Here is a 14,581-nt window from a genome sequence, read left to right as displayed (position 1 = left end):
TTGGAACTTGTTAAGTCTCATATTATGTAGTAATATTTTTTAAGAACTGGAAACACTGGTTGTACGAAATTTAGATTTCATTTGTTATTCAAGATGGAAAGTGTTGAAGAGAGACGGTGCATAAGGCACGAGGCACGAACATTTCTTCCATAATTTTAAGTTAAGTTTGTTATTTAAGTGCAATGAACACAGTGCAGTTATTACATGTACTTTGTGGTTTATTTTAAGTGTTAGTTAAAAACCAGCGATTAGTAAGGTACAATAAAAACTAAAAACAAGTATTGGAAGTTTCCATTGTTAGAAAACAGTCCATTACCAGTAAAGTAAATCGCGAACATTTAAGAACGTAAGCATAAACAGTTTTTTTTGGTCCTCCGGGCCGGATGGAGGAAGTGCTGTGCCAAGAAAAATAATAAATGAATTATTCAAACATTCATATTGACTGTGTGTGTGTAAAGACAGTGAGTGTTAATAATCAGAAGCAAAATTGACCTAGTGGACTTATCACGTACGCGCCTACGCATTCAGCTGTGCATTGCAATCTGAAGAAAAACAAAGGCGCAATATAGCAGTCACGTAGCTAAGTATATTTTTTTGGTTTCTTTTTACTTGTGTAAAGTTCTGTTGTTATAAGGACTTCAGGTAGAAATATCACAAGCAATGGATGCAAATACAAATTCTCTTATAAAGGCAAGAGGCCTAGCTAAAGCGTCCTTTACAAGAATGAAAACATTTGTTGAACAATTTGGAGCAGACGGTGATGTAATGCAAATTAAAGTTAGGTGTTCACGTTTACCCAATATATTCAAAGAATATGATGAAGTGCAAAAACAGCTTGAATTAAAGGACGAAAACAATGAATACACGCAGGATAGAGAGTTGTTTGAAGCTACTTACTACGATACTCTTGCAAAAATTACGTCAATTGTTGAAACAGCTGAGAAGGCTAGTAGTAGCAATAGAAGTTCGTCAGGTGATTCAGCCGCGAATACAGGGTGTCTAAAATTACCAGTCATAAAGCTACCAACATTTAAAGGTCAAGTTATAGATTTTAGACATTTTCATGATACTTTCAGTAGTTTGGTTGTAAACAATCAGAGTTTAGATGATATTCAAAGATTTCATTATTTGTTATCCTCATTATCAGGTGAAGCAAGTAAATTAGTTGAGAATATACCAGTGACAGGTGAAAATTTCAAACTTGCTTGGGAAATGATATGCAAAAGGTATAATAATCCAAAGCTAATAGCAACTGCTCATGTAAAGGCATTGTTTTCATTACCGACTGTCAGTAAAGATTCAGTGGCGGACTTAAGGACATTATTAAATCAAACTATAAGTAACGTAAATGCACTTAAGGCGTTACAGTTAGATACTCCTCTGGAGGATATATTGTTATCGCACCTAGTTTTGGAAAAGCTAGATGAACAAACACGTAAAGACTTTGAAATCAAACAAATAGGGAACAGTTTGCTAGTTTAGAAGAACTTCATGTCTTTTTAGAAAATAAATGCCAGGCCTTAGAATTGGTAAAGTCTACACAATCAAAGTCGCATGTCAGTAAATCTAATGTTGTTAAGGATGTAAAAAATGCTAGACAATCTTATGTGAGTACTATTGTTTTGTGTTCGTTTTGTCAACAAAGTCATGCATTACACAAGTGTAATGAGTTTCAGAAATTAAGTGTATCCAAAAGATTAAGTTTTGCGAAACAAAACAAACTTTGTTTTAATTGTTTGAAAGTTGTCAACCATGTAGCGAAAGATTGTTCGCTAAGTGCATGCAAAATATGTAATCTCAAGCATCACACGTTATTGCATAGTGATTTTAAAAAATCACAGCCTAATCATGCTGCCAGTGTTGAAAATGATTCTGTTACGGAACCTGTAGGGGAAAAGTCAATGTCTCAAGGGCAGGAAGTTGTTAATACTAGTACTTATTGCTCTGTGAAGCCTAAAAGTAATGTGCGTGTTTTACTTTCAACTGCAGTTGTTCAAGTTAAAGATTGCAATGGTAAATTACATATGGTTAGGGCTTTGCTTGATAGTTGTTCCCAATCTCATTTTGCAACAGAATCTTTCATTCAAAGGTCAAAATTAAATAAATTTCCTATCAATGTTCCTGTACAAGGTATTAATAATGTAAGTTGCAACGTTAAATACGGAAGTAAGTTACAAGTATTCTCTGCTGTAAGTGATTTTAGTGTAGATGTTGAGTGTTTTGTATTGCCCAAAATAGCGGGAAATTTACCTGATGCTGATATTGACATTAAAGAATGGAACTTTCCACCGAATTTACAGTTAGCGGATCCTAATTTCAACAAGTCTGGTAAGATTGATTTGTTGTTAGGTACTGGAATTTTCTTTAGTCTACTAAAAGCAGGACAACAGGTGCGTCCAGGAGCGTTTCCAGTTCTCCAAAATACAGAGTTAGGATGGATAGTTTCAGGACAATATCAGATGTCAAAGCACAACTTCACGCCAGAACATCGAACATTTTTTTGCACAACAACGATGATTTAAGCCATCAGCTGCAGAAGTTTTGGAAAATAGAAGATATTCAAGAAACTCCTCTATCGAAAGAAGAAAGGGAGTGCGAAGAACATTTTATCGCAAACACTAGAAGACATTCAACAGGACGCTTTATAGTGAGACTGCCATTCAAACAAGAAGTGATCCAGTTAGGTGATTCTTATAAGACAGCTGTTCAGCGTTTACAACAATTAGAAAAAAGGTTAAATAGATGCCCCAAGTTACGCACAGATTATGTAGCATTCCTTGAAGAGTATGAAGCTTTGGAACATATGAAGGAAGTGGAAGGCAACTCTAATATTACTCAAGGATATTACTTGCCTCATCATCCAGTTATTAAGGAAGCTAGTACTACTACGAAGACTAGAGTAGTATTTGATGCATCCGCATGCTCAACTAGTGGCATTTCACTGAACGATGTTCTCATAGTTGGTCCAACTGTGCAAGACGAATTGCAGTCAATTATATTAAGATTTCGCACCTACCCTATAGCTTTTACTGCAGATATAGAGAAGATGTATCGACAGATTTTGATTGATGAGCGTGACTGTAAATTACAGAAGATCTTGTGGAGAAGATCAGAAGAAGAACCCATTAAGGCATAGGAATTAAAGACTGTCACATACAGAACAGCCTCAGCGCCTTTCCTTGCTACTCGGTGTCTCCAGCAATTAAGTGCAGAAGAAGCTTGTGAATATCCGAAGGCAGCTCAAATTCTCAAGAATGACTTTTATATTGACGATTGTATTTCAGGGGCTGAAAGTGTGGAGGAAGCTTTAAAGATAAAGGACGAATTAATACAAATGCTGCAAAAGGGTGGTTTTTTGCTAAGAAAGTGGTTTTCCAACAGTACTGAGTTATTGGAATACATCTCTGAAGAATTGAGAGAAACACAACTTCCATTACGCTTAGACGATAAGGGTCAAGTCAAAACATTAGGATTACTTTGGCATCCAGCAACTGATCAACTTCAAGTGATGAATGGATTCACTCTAAATCAAAGATCGAATAACAATTTAACAAAACGCAAAATGTTGGGTATTATTGCTTCAATCTTTGATCCGTTGGGAATTGTTAGTCCAATAACAATCGTATGTAAGATAATTCTTCAAGATCTGTGGCAAGCAGGATTGGAGTGGGATGAAACACTTCCTAAAGAACTACAGCAAAGATGCAAGACAGTACTTGAATTCATTCCTTCATTATCAGATATCAGTGTAGACAGAATGGTTCTTCAGTCAGGTACCTTGATAGACATTCAAGTTCACGCTTTCTCAGATGCTTCAGAAAAGGCTTATGGGACATGTGTGTATTTAAGATCCGTCAACAAGGATGGTCAAGTTACTTCGAAGCTATTATGTGCTAAGTCCAAAGTGGCGCCCATAAAGAAGATTTCCCTGCCTCGCTTAGAGTTATGTGCAGCAGTGTTGTCATCAAAACGTGTCAAGAAGGTAACTAAGGCATTAAAACAACGAATATCCCAGGTATACATGTGGACAGATTCTATGGTGGTCTTAGCATGGTTAAGAGCAAGTCAAAATAGATGGAAAACATTTGTTGGCAATCGAGTTGCTGAGGTACAAGAAGTGGGAGGAGAATGGAGACTCGTCGCTTCAAGTGACAATCCTGCAGATGTTATGTCAAGAGGAACAAGTCCTGACAAGTTAATACATAATAATTTGTGGTGGAACGGTCCTCAATGGTTACAGTGTTCTTCACTTGATTGGCCTAAGACGGAGCCTGCCCCACTCAGAGAGATTCCTGAACAGAAGAAATTAAAATCATGTTACTTAGTGACAACTCAAGATAACAGTATGATCGAAAGATTCTCTACTTTGAACAAACTTCAGAGAGTCTTGGCTTATTGTATGCGGTTTTCCAAGAATGCTAAAGTAGAAGCATCAAGAAGAAATGTAGACGCTCTTACTTTGGAAGAAATTGAAGAAGTTTTAATCAAACTAATACGAGAAGTTCAAAACTCAGTTTATGCTAAGGAAATGGCTGATCTTAAAGAAAGTGGAAGAGTTAGCAATAAGAGCAAACTCTTGTTTCTCAATCCTTTCATATGTGAGGAACAATTACTAAGAGTTGGTGGAAGATTAAAGATGTCTGAACTTGAATTTGACGCTAAACATCAAATTATTCTACCACCAGATCATCACCTAACAAGTCTAATTATAGAACATGAACACAGGCGATTGCTACATTCTGGATGTCAGTTAATGCTAGCATCACTAAGGCAAAGGTATTGGATACCTAATGGTAAAAATGCCATCAAGAAAGTTATTAGAAGGTGTATTACACGTCAAAGATTAAAGGCGTCTGGACCAGAACAATTAATGGGACAACTACCAAAACATAGAGTAGAACTAACAAGACCTTTCACAAATTCTGGAATTGACTTTGCCGGTCCTATTTACATCAAAGCTGGTACTAGAAAGTCAAAAACAAAGGTGAAGTGCTACATTGCAGTGTTTGTGTGTTTAGCAACAAAGGCTATCCATCTCGAAGTTGTAAGTGATCTTACTAGTCAGGCATTTTTAGCTGCTTTGAGAAGGTTCATATCTCGTCGAGGTAGATGCAAGCATATCTATAGCGACAATGGAACTACGTTCATTGGTGCCAACAAGGAACTTCAAGAAGTCGCAAAGTTGTTGCATACAGCTGACTATCAAGAAAGGATTAAGAATTTTGCAACTACTGAAGGAATCCAATGGCATTTTATTCCGCCATATTCGCCCAACTTCGGTGGTCTTTGGGAGGCTGTAGTTAAGTCCTTTAAATACCACTTAAGAAGAGTCATGGGAATGTCATATCTCACGTTTGAAGAATTAACAACATTAGTCACACAAATAGAAGCTTGCTTAAATTCGAGACCTCTTGTAGCATTATCCAATGATCCTAATGATCCAGTAGCATTAACTCCTGGTCATTTTCTTATTGGTCAACCATTGACAGCACTACCAGAACGTGACTTACATCAGGAGAAGATTAGTTCAATTCAAAGATGGCAAAGGATCCAACAACAATTTCAACAGTTTTGGAGAAGATGGTATATGGAATATTTGTCACAATTACAAGGAAGAAATAAGTGGAAGAGAAGCTGTGCCAACATACAGCCAGGTCAATTGGTGGTTCTCAAAGAAGATAAGCTACCTCCTCTATCGTGGAAATTGGGAGTCATCACTGAAGTGCATTCTGGACCTGACGGTTTGGTTCGAGTGGCTACTGTTAAAACTTCCAATGGTTTATATAAACGCTCAATTAGAGGACTTTGTGTTTTACCAAATAATGATGAATCGTAATGTCATTCATGTTAAAGTATATTTATTTCCTGTTTCAGTCTATTTTATTTGTTGTTATGTAAAGTTTGTTTTCTTTTCTTTTTTTTTAAAAAAAAGGTCACTAACCCTTTTTTGGCGGGCGGCATGTTAAGTCTCATATTATGTAGTAATATTTTTTTAAGAACTGGAAACACTGGTTGTACGAAATTTAGATTTCATTTGTTATTCAAGATGGAAAGTGTTGAAGAGAGACGGTGCATAAGGCACGAGGCACGAACATTTCTTCCATAATTTTAAGTTAAGTTTGTTATTTAAGTGCAATGAACACAGTGCAGTTATTACATGTACTTTGTGGTTTATTTTAAGTGTTAGTTAAAAACCAGCGATAAGTAAGGTACAATAAAAACTAAAAACAAGTATTGGAAGTTTCCATTGTTAGAAGACAGTCCATTACCAGTAAAGTAAATCGCGAACATTTAAGAACGTAAGCATAAACAGAACTTTTATGACAGTACTATTTAACGGGGCTATTGAGGTTTTAAATGCGTTTATTCCAGAAACAACGTTGCAAACGAACTAAACACTGGGGCTGGTATAGTTATGCACGTTAGTTTGAAAATACGACTTTTATGAATACATGAATGTTAGTAAAAAACACAATGAACTGTTGGACATCATTAAAAGGAAAAGTTTTAGAGAAAGCAACAAACATTTGAGGGATTGTTTAATATTGTTCTTCTTTAATTTTTTCATAAAATTCCACAAATTGTTTAGGGATGTACTTGCTCATTTCTAACAAGATTTTTTTTTTGTTTGCCGCTTTGATTGTAAGTTTGTCATCATACAAAGGTGGTAAACTGCGAACTTTCACCGGAGGGTGTCGTTTGTTCCTGGGACCCTTCACGTTATTTTTTGGGAAGAAGGGGGGGGGCAATGTGTGCGTTGACCACCTTAGTAGGATGCTATGGGATGTTCTTTCACGAAATATGTTATATTTTTGATAGGAATATGGACGATAAGCATCTAAAGTTAGTAGTATTGTTACTATAACGAACGTTTTCGCAGTAATACTGCATAAAAACTTAATGTACGTCGGCTGCAACATTGTTCTCTTCTCCTCTTCAAATGGTAGTTTGCCAGGCACATGCCTTTTTCTTTTAGATATATATGAATTTTCAGCACCTCTTACACGTTTATGACATTTGTCTTTCCACTCACTGACATTAATTTTACCATTATTTAAACGATTTTGGTCACCAGACGAGAGAATAACAGTATCCGCTGCTAACGTCACGTCGGTTTCAAAGTTGTTCTGGCAGAGAGTGACGGTTTGCCGCTCAATTTACAGGCTGTTAAGTGCTACCAGACTCAATATTATGGAAAAATAAATAACTTACGTGATGGGGAATGTCGTTTCCCATGTTATTCTGTTAAAATCTCAATGTGACAAAAATTGTCGCTTGCAACTTTGTTCGGCGGAGCTATTCAATTGAAGAGCTTATTTTCAAAAGGGAACTTTTCCACAATTGCTAATTTTACATTAGAAGAAAATAAAGTTTGACTTGAAAGTGCTTCTGAATATGTGCAGTTTTGAAAACAATCCCTTAACGCAAATACAGCAATCGATATTATATTTCGTTTCGAATGAAAAGCAGCAAAGTGAATAAACGAAGTAAATGTGGTAGAAACTACTAACGTTACAACGTGATTTCTACCAGAAACATTCTCATTTTCATGTACTCTGTTGCATAACCCAATAGAGTTTTTCCCAAATATTCAGAAACCACTGACAAGCAAATTTCACACTGAAATGAAGGGAAATGTTCTCTTTTAAAGATAAGCTCTTTAATTGTGTAAATATTACATGAGCAGAAGACGCTGTTGTAGGTCTCGACAAGTATCTAGATGCAGTAATTGTAGTAATATTCCATATAACATCAAACCGAGAACACGGAGAAGGAATTACTATACAATAGGAATTAGTATACGAGGTTTCATTAAAATAAAACAATGCTGCCATCTAAAATTATATTGCACATGATATTCCAGAAGATATGTACGATCCAGGGATTTTTTAAATAAAACGTATTGCTTATATATATATATATATATATATATATATATATATATATATATATATATATATATATATAATTTCATTTGTTTTGAAGCATTATGTAGCGATATCTAATATTAATATCTTTGGTTGACTCTAAGCTGGATATATTTTATCCACATTTCAAAAGTGAACAGAATGGATTGAAAACAGAAGTTATTTGAGTGTATTGTGAAAAAATGTTGATCACAATTTCAATAGTAGTTGCATCTTCGTGAGAAAATCATGATAATTAAGTAAATTATTATTATTCAATATTGGTGAATATAACCAATAGAATGAAATAGTTTCAACTACTTAAGGCTCCGTTTCAGCACCGATATAAGAGATGAGGCTTTACTGTTTAAAGTGCGATCCGAACTCTTCCTGAATTTGTTTTCGAGGCCAGTTCCTCATCGGGAATCAGACAATGGCACGTAAACCACTTGACCACAAAGGAGATCAGAATGCAATAAATTGTTGTAGTTGTATGTGTAAGAAGTCCCTTACATATTGTAAGAATTTAGTGGATATTTCTCAACTTTCAAAGATAACATATATATAATGTAACTTCGCTCCAAATCAGCTACCTTGAGAAGAAAGAAAATAAAAACAAAATCACGTCAATATAAAAGTATGAGTATATACTGTTATAACCTTATAAAAATCTATATTAGACTAAAACGAAACTATCCTCTATTCTTCGCTTACATTAATTCGTTCATAAAAGTAATACTTCTTGTAAGATTATTGATTGTAGTTTATTGTAGGTCTTTAAACCATCAATAGCTGTAAATTTCTTACATACGTCATAACAACCTGATTTTTAAAGAAGTTTATTATTTACTTCATTACAAATAATACCATTCTACTTTAACTTCAGGTCTCAATATTTATCTACATATAGGGAAAATGATGAGAGATAGTAAGAAGCAGCTTTCACGAATTGATAAGTATCATTCTATAAATAAGTATAATATTTTCTCTTAATTTTCTATTTAAATTGAAAGTGGCAGAAATCAATCATTTCTGGCTTTAAAGTTCATCGCTATAGTGTTAAAACGGTAATAGATAGTGTGTTTTGGAACCGATTTAGAGTTCTAACAATAGGCATCATCTTCTCTCTTAAACCTCTATTCAAACTAGAAGTGACAGAAGTAAAGCACTTTCAGTTTTAAGGTTGATCGCTATATCATTGATTTAATATAAGTTTGAAACATTTTCTAGTAATTATGACAAACAGAAACGTCCCATTATAATATTCCATCTCTACTCTACTTAAACAGGAAGTAATATAAATCTTCAACCATTTGCGGTTTCAGTAAGAAAATATGGCGCTATATAAACCAAACTCCTTCACGTGGCGTACACGAGACACTGCTACTGGTTTTATTTATTTTCTTTGTTTTTTTTTTTCCTTTTGTGCTAGTGCTGATTTGTAATGTTAGTATCAAGCCCGATATATTTATGTTTATATTGTAAACTTGCACTTGATCTATGGTAAAATGTAGTTTACGCTCAGTCCTGTGAACGTTAATTACAGGTTATGTTTATTTTTTAGATATTATTTTCTGTTTATTTCTCTTACAGTTCGCTTGATATATTTTCTCCCACGTGCTTTTGGCTTTTTCTGTTGCTTAGGCACTTCAAATACTTTTGTCAGTAGAAGCTAATCTGTGTCTGAATATATCTCATGAGGTGTTTGCTCATTTTTACCACCACTTCCAATGTCACACTTTTATTTTAAGAAGATGACTAAGATATAAACAGAATATAGGTAATAAGCTCAAGGTGTTACGGTGTTACGGTAGAAATTTCAGGGTGACTATATATATTAAAGAAGGAAGATATTTTCAAAGTTGCTAGCCTGTGCACTTTTCTTTAAGCATTTCTAGCATTGACGGAAGTTCATATTGCACACTTTCGTTACACCTTTCGTAGCATGCACTTTTCTTTCTTTCTTTCTTTCCCTCTGGAAAGGACAGTCGTAAATATTAAGAGTAATGGCTCCCACATGCCATCTGCTGTCTCGATGATTCATATTTCTTGGACGTTTCACACTCTTTAAACAAGCTGGTGGTTCTTTATATCATAATTTCTTCTTTAAGAATTCGCAATGGAAATAACTGTGTCATTAATTTATTGTCTCATTTTTGGTCTTATGGCTCTGTTGTTAATTTATTGGTTGCGAGAATGACGTATTTTCAAAGAGACATACAGAGGTAAAGAATTTAATTTATCAACGGATATATTTCTGATGTATTTAATCAAAATAATATAATTTATTGTGAATTTAAGCTAATAAATAATTACTAAAAATATTACTACCACTGAAATATACTCGTTAAGAGAATTTACTATTTCTGGTTTTGTAATTTTTATATTCACAACCAAGCACGATGTTTAATATAAATTTGAAACACATTTTTGCAGTAATTATGCCAAACTGGAACGCCTGCATGATTTTTTCCAAGGAAGAGGTTAGCAAAAATCGATTGCAGGTGGGGGAAGACACCTAGACATAAGCCAAATCGCGAATAAACATAGGCTCCCAGTATTTCGAAAGCTAAGTATTTTTATTTACCATTTTCGAGCATGCTTTACGGTTTATTATAAAACATAGGGAAAGAGAAAACTAATATGCCTTTGGTGATAAAATTCCTTTACTGACTCCATGTTACACACTCAAAAATTTCTGTTAATTAAAAATATACTTAACTTTTAGTAGACTTTCCAGACGCACAAGATAAGTTGATGTAATGATTTATCTTAGAAGGTATATCTTTGGTTAATATTTGGTAAAAATTGATGCTGATAAAGTCATTAATCATTTATTTATAACATTTTCCCTTCAACACTGGTCATAAGTAGGCGCTGGTAAATATTATTCCAATTTAAAGCACTCCGCATCAAAAAGAAGCCAAATTCCAAACAACCACAAAAAAGTAAAGTTATCAGTACCAGCCAATGTATGTTATGATATCGAATCTGCCAAGTTCTTGAAATAAATGTCCTTATTCTGAAAGTATATGAAGATCCTCGTCAGCTGTTTACAACGTATCATAACTTCCGTAGCTGCAGAATTTGGGAGTATTGATAACGTGACCAGTTGGTGGGTTGGGGGGTTAAAGGCGCTCTTTTTCTCCTAGCAAAGGTATCCGAAATATTGGAATATACCGTATATGTAAATGTTACACATACCAATGTGGAAACTTTCGTATTTCTAATTAGTCGTGAACATAATTTTTTTCAGTAAATAATTTGGGCAAAGATAACCTTCCATTTTGTTCGCAGTTTACACGAAAAATGCAGTTACGATGGATTCATATCTCAACCTCCCTTGAGTCGGGCATTTAAGTATTAGTAGTAGGGGCGGACAGGGATAAAAAATTCACTGTGGAACAATTACACCAACCAGCCCCTTTCAAAAAAGCCCCTATTTTTGTTATCCAATAATATTTTTTTATAATTTTATATTTTTAAATTGGTCCGTTATAAATTAAGAAATATACGCTCTTGTAAATGCAACTATATTCAATTCGAGATAGGTCTACTTTGTGCTTAGTATTCTCAATGTTCCTTTAGAACACAATCGTCACAATAGTATAGGTATTCTACTGTTTTAAGAGAAAGATTTCTGTGTACTTATCTTTTTATTTTCAACTTCATACTAAACAAAATTTTGGGAGTTGTCTGGCTGTTATATATTTTAGCAACTTTTATGAAGTTGTGAAGTAAATTAGAAATATGAGCACATAGCTACAGCCAGATATTGATACATAAGTACATACCTTTTAGATTACATTTTGAAGTTAAGAGTAATTTTTTTAGGACATCACTTTTCTGTGCTACACCATCTATGGTGTCTACATCAACATATTAAAACATTTCCTTCTTCTCTGACAAAAGCATAAAGAATTTCAACTTATCTTGTGAAGGAATCTTTCTCAGTCCGTTTTTTAATGAATTTTAATACAGAAAAGCTTCTCTCGCATGCTACCTGTGTAAAAGAAAGTGTGAGCATGTACACCCATGTCCAAAATGATTGTCGCATATCTATAACTGTCTTCTTGTAAGAATATAATTTGATAATGATTTTACAGGGTACCTTTAATACTGATACTATATGTATAATCGGGAAATGTATATTTGTGGTAAATTTCATGCGAAAAGAATTATAAATACGAAAATTAGAATGAGTAAAACAAAATGTTGCTAAATGAACAAGAAAGTTTTATTTTCGTTTTATTGTTCTTATTTACTGCTCTTTTGACATGAAATTTGCTACATACATACCTTTGCCGATTATACACATACAAACATTATAAGAAATACCGGGCGAATTCATTATCAAATTATATTCCTACAACAACATATTTATAGACATACGACATTAATTTTGGACATGAGTGTACTTGTATGCAAATCCTATGTTACAACAAGTTCCTGTCAAAAAACTATACAAACACAAAAGTCTGTAGCAACGAACACAATAATTCTGCCATGAACGAATACACTTTTTCTTTAGAGTGAAATCATCCGGAGAAATATGTGTGGTTTTAACCTCCCCTTCTAATTCTATTACATCGTACTCATCTAAAGGGTTTTGGCGTGGGAGACCCGGGTTCGATTCCCGGCGGGAGCTCATGTGGTTCGGATTCCATGTTAATCAGTAGGTCCCCGTCTCATATAGCCTCGGCTGAACGGGATGCTAAACTAAAATCAAATCAAATCAAATCATCTAAAGGGGACTGTTTCAGTCTGTCCCAATGATTAGCTAAACTGGCCAGTTTCGTTCTTAATAGATCTACTGTAATATGCGACTTAAAATATGTCAATGTCAGCTAAATGTTCAAGTGCAGGTGGTTGAAGTCCTCTGCTTCTAATATCCTGGAAACATTTTGGATCAAGAATAGCTAGATCAGAAAAGAAAGCACTGTTGTTCATATCAAACCGCCTTGGTAAGTTTATGTTTACTTTTCTACAATAACATTAAAAACTTGATATTTATAGGATCGGATACAACTTCTGGATCGGATACAAGTTCATCAAGTGCTAATTCTCCATTCATCATTTTTATTTTCCTTCGTCTTTTCTGTGGAAGAGTAGTGGTAACAGCAATGATCAGATCATCTTCTTCAAGTAAGATCGATTTTGCTCATCCCATTCAATGAATTCTTTCACTTCATTCTTGAATGATTTCTCTAAATTCCTGTAACTTTTTGGAGGTCACTTTCACCATGTTGAATGCTTTCATTATATCCAAACCACTTGTTTGAAAATATGTGGACAGAGTTGATGTATGGTCAAAAATATACAAAAAGTAAACGTCGTCAAAATATTTTCAAATTTGACTAGGAACTCTTTATGCGATCTGCATTTCGTCCAATATCTGGTGGCATTAGATTGTTGATTTAGGTTGTGTTAATTGTTACAAACAGAGTAACAAAGATGATTCCTTGTTGCTCTTTCATCCGAAAACTTTCTTCAGAGGGCTCTCATTTGTCATCCAATGAGATTCAGATGTTTTCGACATATAAGTCAAAAGAGGAAGAGGAAGACCAAGAAGAAAATGGATAGTCTTTGTGACTACCAACTTATAAGAAAAGGTGTTAATAAAGGATGATGTTTGGGAGCAAGGTAGATGAAAACGAACCATCACAAAACGTCGACCCCGTATAATTGGGAAAAGACATAGTAAAAGAAGAAAGAAGAAGACACTACATAAATAAATAAATAAAAATATTTGGAAATGAAAGAAATACTTTATAGCAACATTAAGTTTTCTTTTCGATTTTCATAGAACTTACCTATGACAATTTATCCTCATGCATGTCATTTTGTTCAGCTATATTTCCTCTTTCGATTGATAGATGTCTTATCTTTCTAAACATATTATAGTTAAACAAAAATCAAATTTTTACAGACAAAGATAATTCGGGACTATATTTCTTTAACCATAATATATACACTGTCGTTCTCTTACTGTCGTAATGGAAAGTTTACTAAGAGAATGCTACAGTATCAGTTTCATATTAATAGGTTGCATTTTTATTGCAAAACATCTAGTTTAAGATTTAGAAAAATATTTTTTCTCGAAAACTACACATGGGAATTTAAACTAATCTATCAATTTGTCTTTTATCTCTGACATTTTTTTCTTTTCGTTATATCATAGAATTAGTAATTTCCATAACAAATCTGGAGAGACTGTGGCTCATTGGTAGAGCGCTTACCTGTGGCGTGTGAGGTCCCGGTTAAATCCCTGGACAAGTAAGTTTGTGGTGGACAACATCGTGTTCGTGGGTTTTCTCGGGGTACTACCCAATTTCCTCCCACTTTCTCATTCAACCAATTCTTCCATTATCATTCACTTGCGTTCATCATTGTCTCCCTTAGCCTAAAGGGTATAATCGTAGGATGTTAAACTTAAAGATTTCATTTCATTTTTTTTCAATAACAAATCTCTTGAGCAAACGAATTTAATTTGCACTGATTTAGTTTTGTTTAACCTAGCATTTAGAAATAAAACATAAGGTGTGCTTGTTGATTCATGTAGAATTCCTGAAATATACTAGTATCAATTATTGTAGAAGTCTTGATTAAAATGTTCTAATCTGTTTGAAACTTTCATTAATCATTTAGATCGTTCTTGAAGGAAAACAAAATTA

At 34.1% G+C, this 14,581-nt stretch overlaps 2 protein-coding genes across 2 annotated transcripts; both read left to right on the top strand.

The window, feature by feature from the left end:
* Nucleotides 1-2,434: 2,434 nt before the first annotated feature.
* Nucleotides 2,435-3,136, top strand: LOC145674150 (uncharacterized). Its single transcript, XM_081744002.1, has one exon. The coding sequence runs from the start codon at nucleotides 2,435-2,437 to the stop codon at nucleotides 3,134-3,136; it is 702 nt and encodes a 233-aa protein (XP_081600128.1).
* Nucleotides 3,137-3,334: 198 nt separating this feature from the next.
* On the top strand, nucleotides 3,335-5,836 carry LOC145674114 (uncharacterized). Its single transcript, XM_081743948.1, has one exon. It carries the CDS (start codon nucleotides 3,335-3,337, stop codon nucleotides 5,834-5,836), a length of 2,502 nt encoding a protein of 833 aa, XP_081600074.1.
* Nucleotides 5,837-14,581: the final 8,745 nt, after the last annotated feature.

The sequence above is a fragment of the Thermobia domestica genome, chromosome 1 (genome assembly GCF_964235325.1).
Source record: "Thermobia domestica chromosome 1, izTheDome1.hap1.1, whole genome shotgun sequence".
Lineage (NCBI taxonomy): Eukaryota > Metazoa > Arthropoda > Insecta > Zygentoma > Lepismatidae > Thermobia > Thermobia domestica.
The sequence above is the reverse complement of the archived record's forward strand: the minus strand, read 5'-3'. Positions and strand labels throughout refer to the sequence as shown.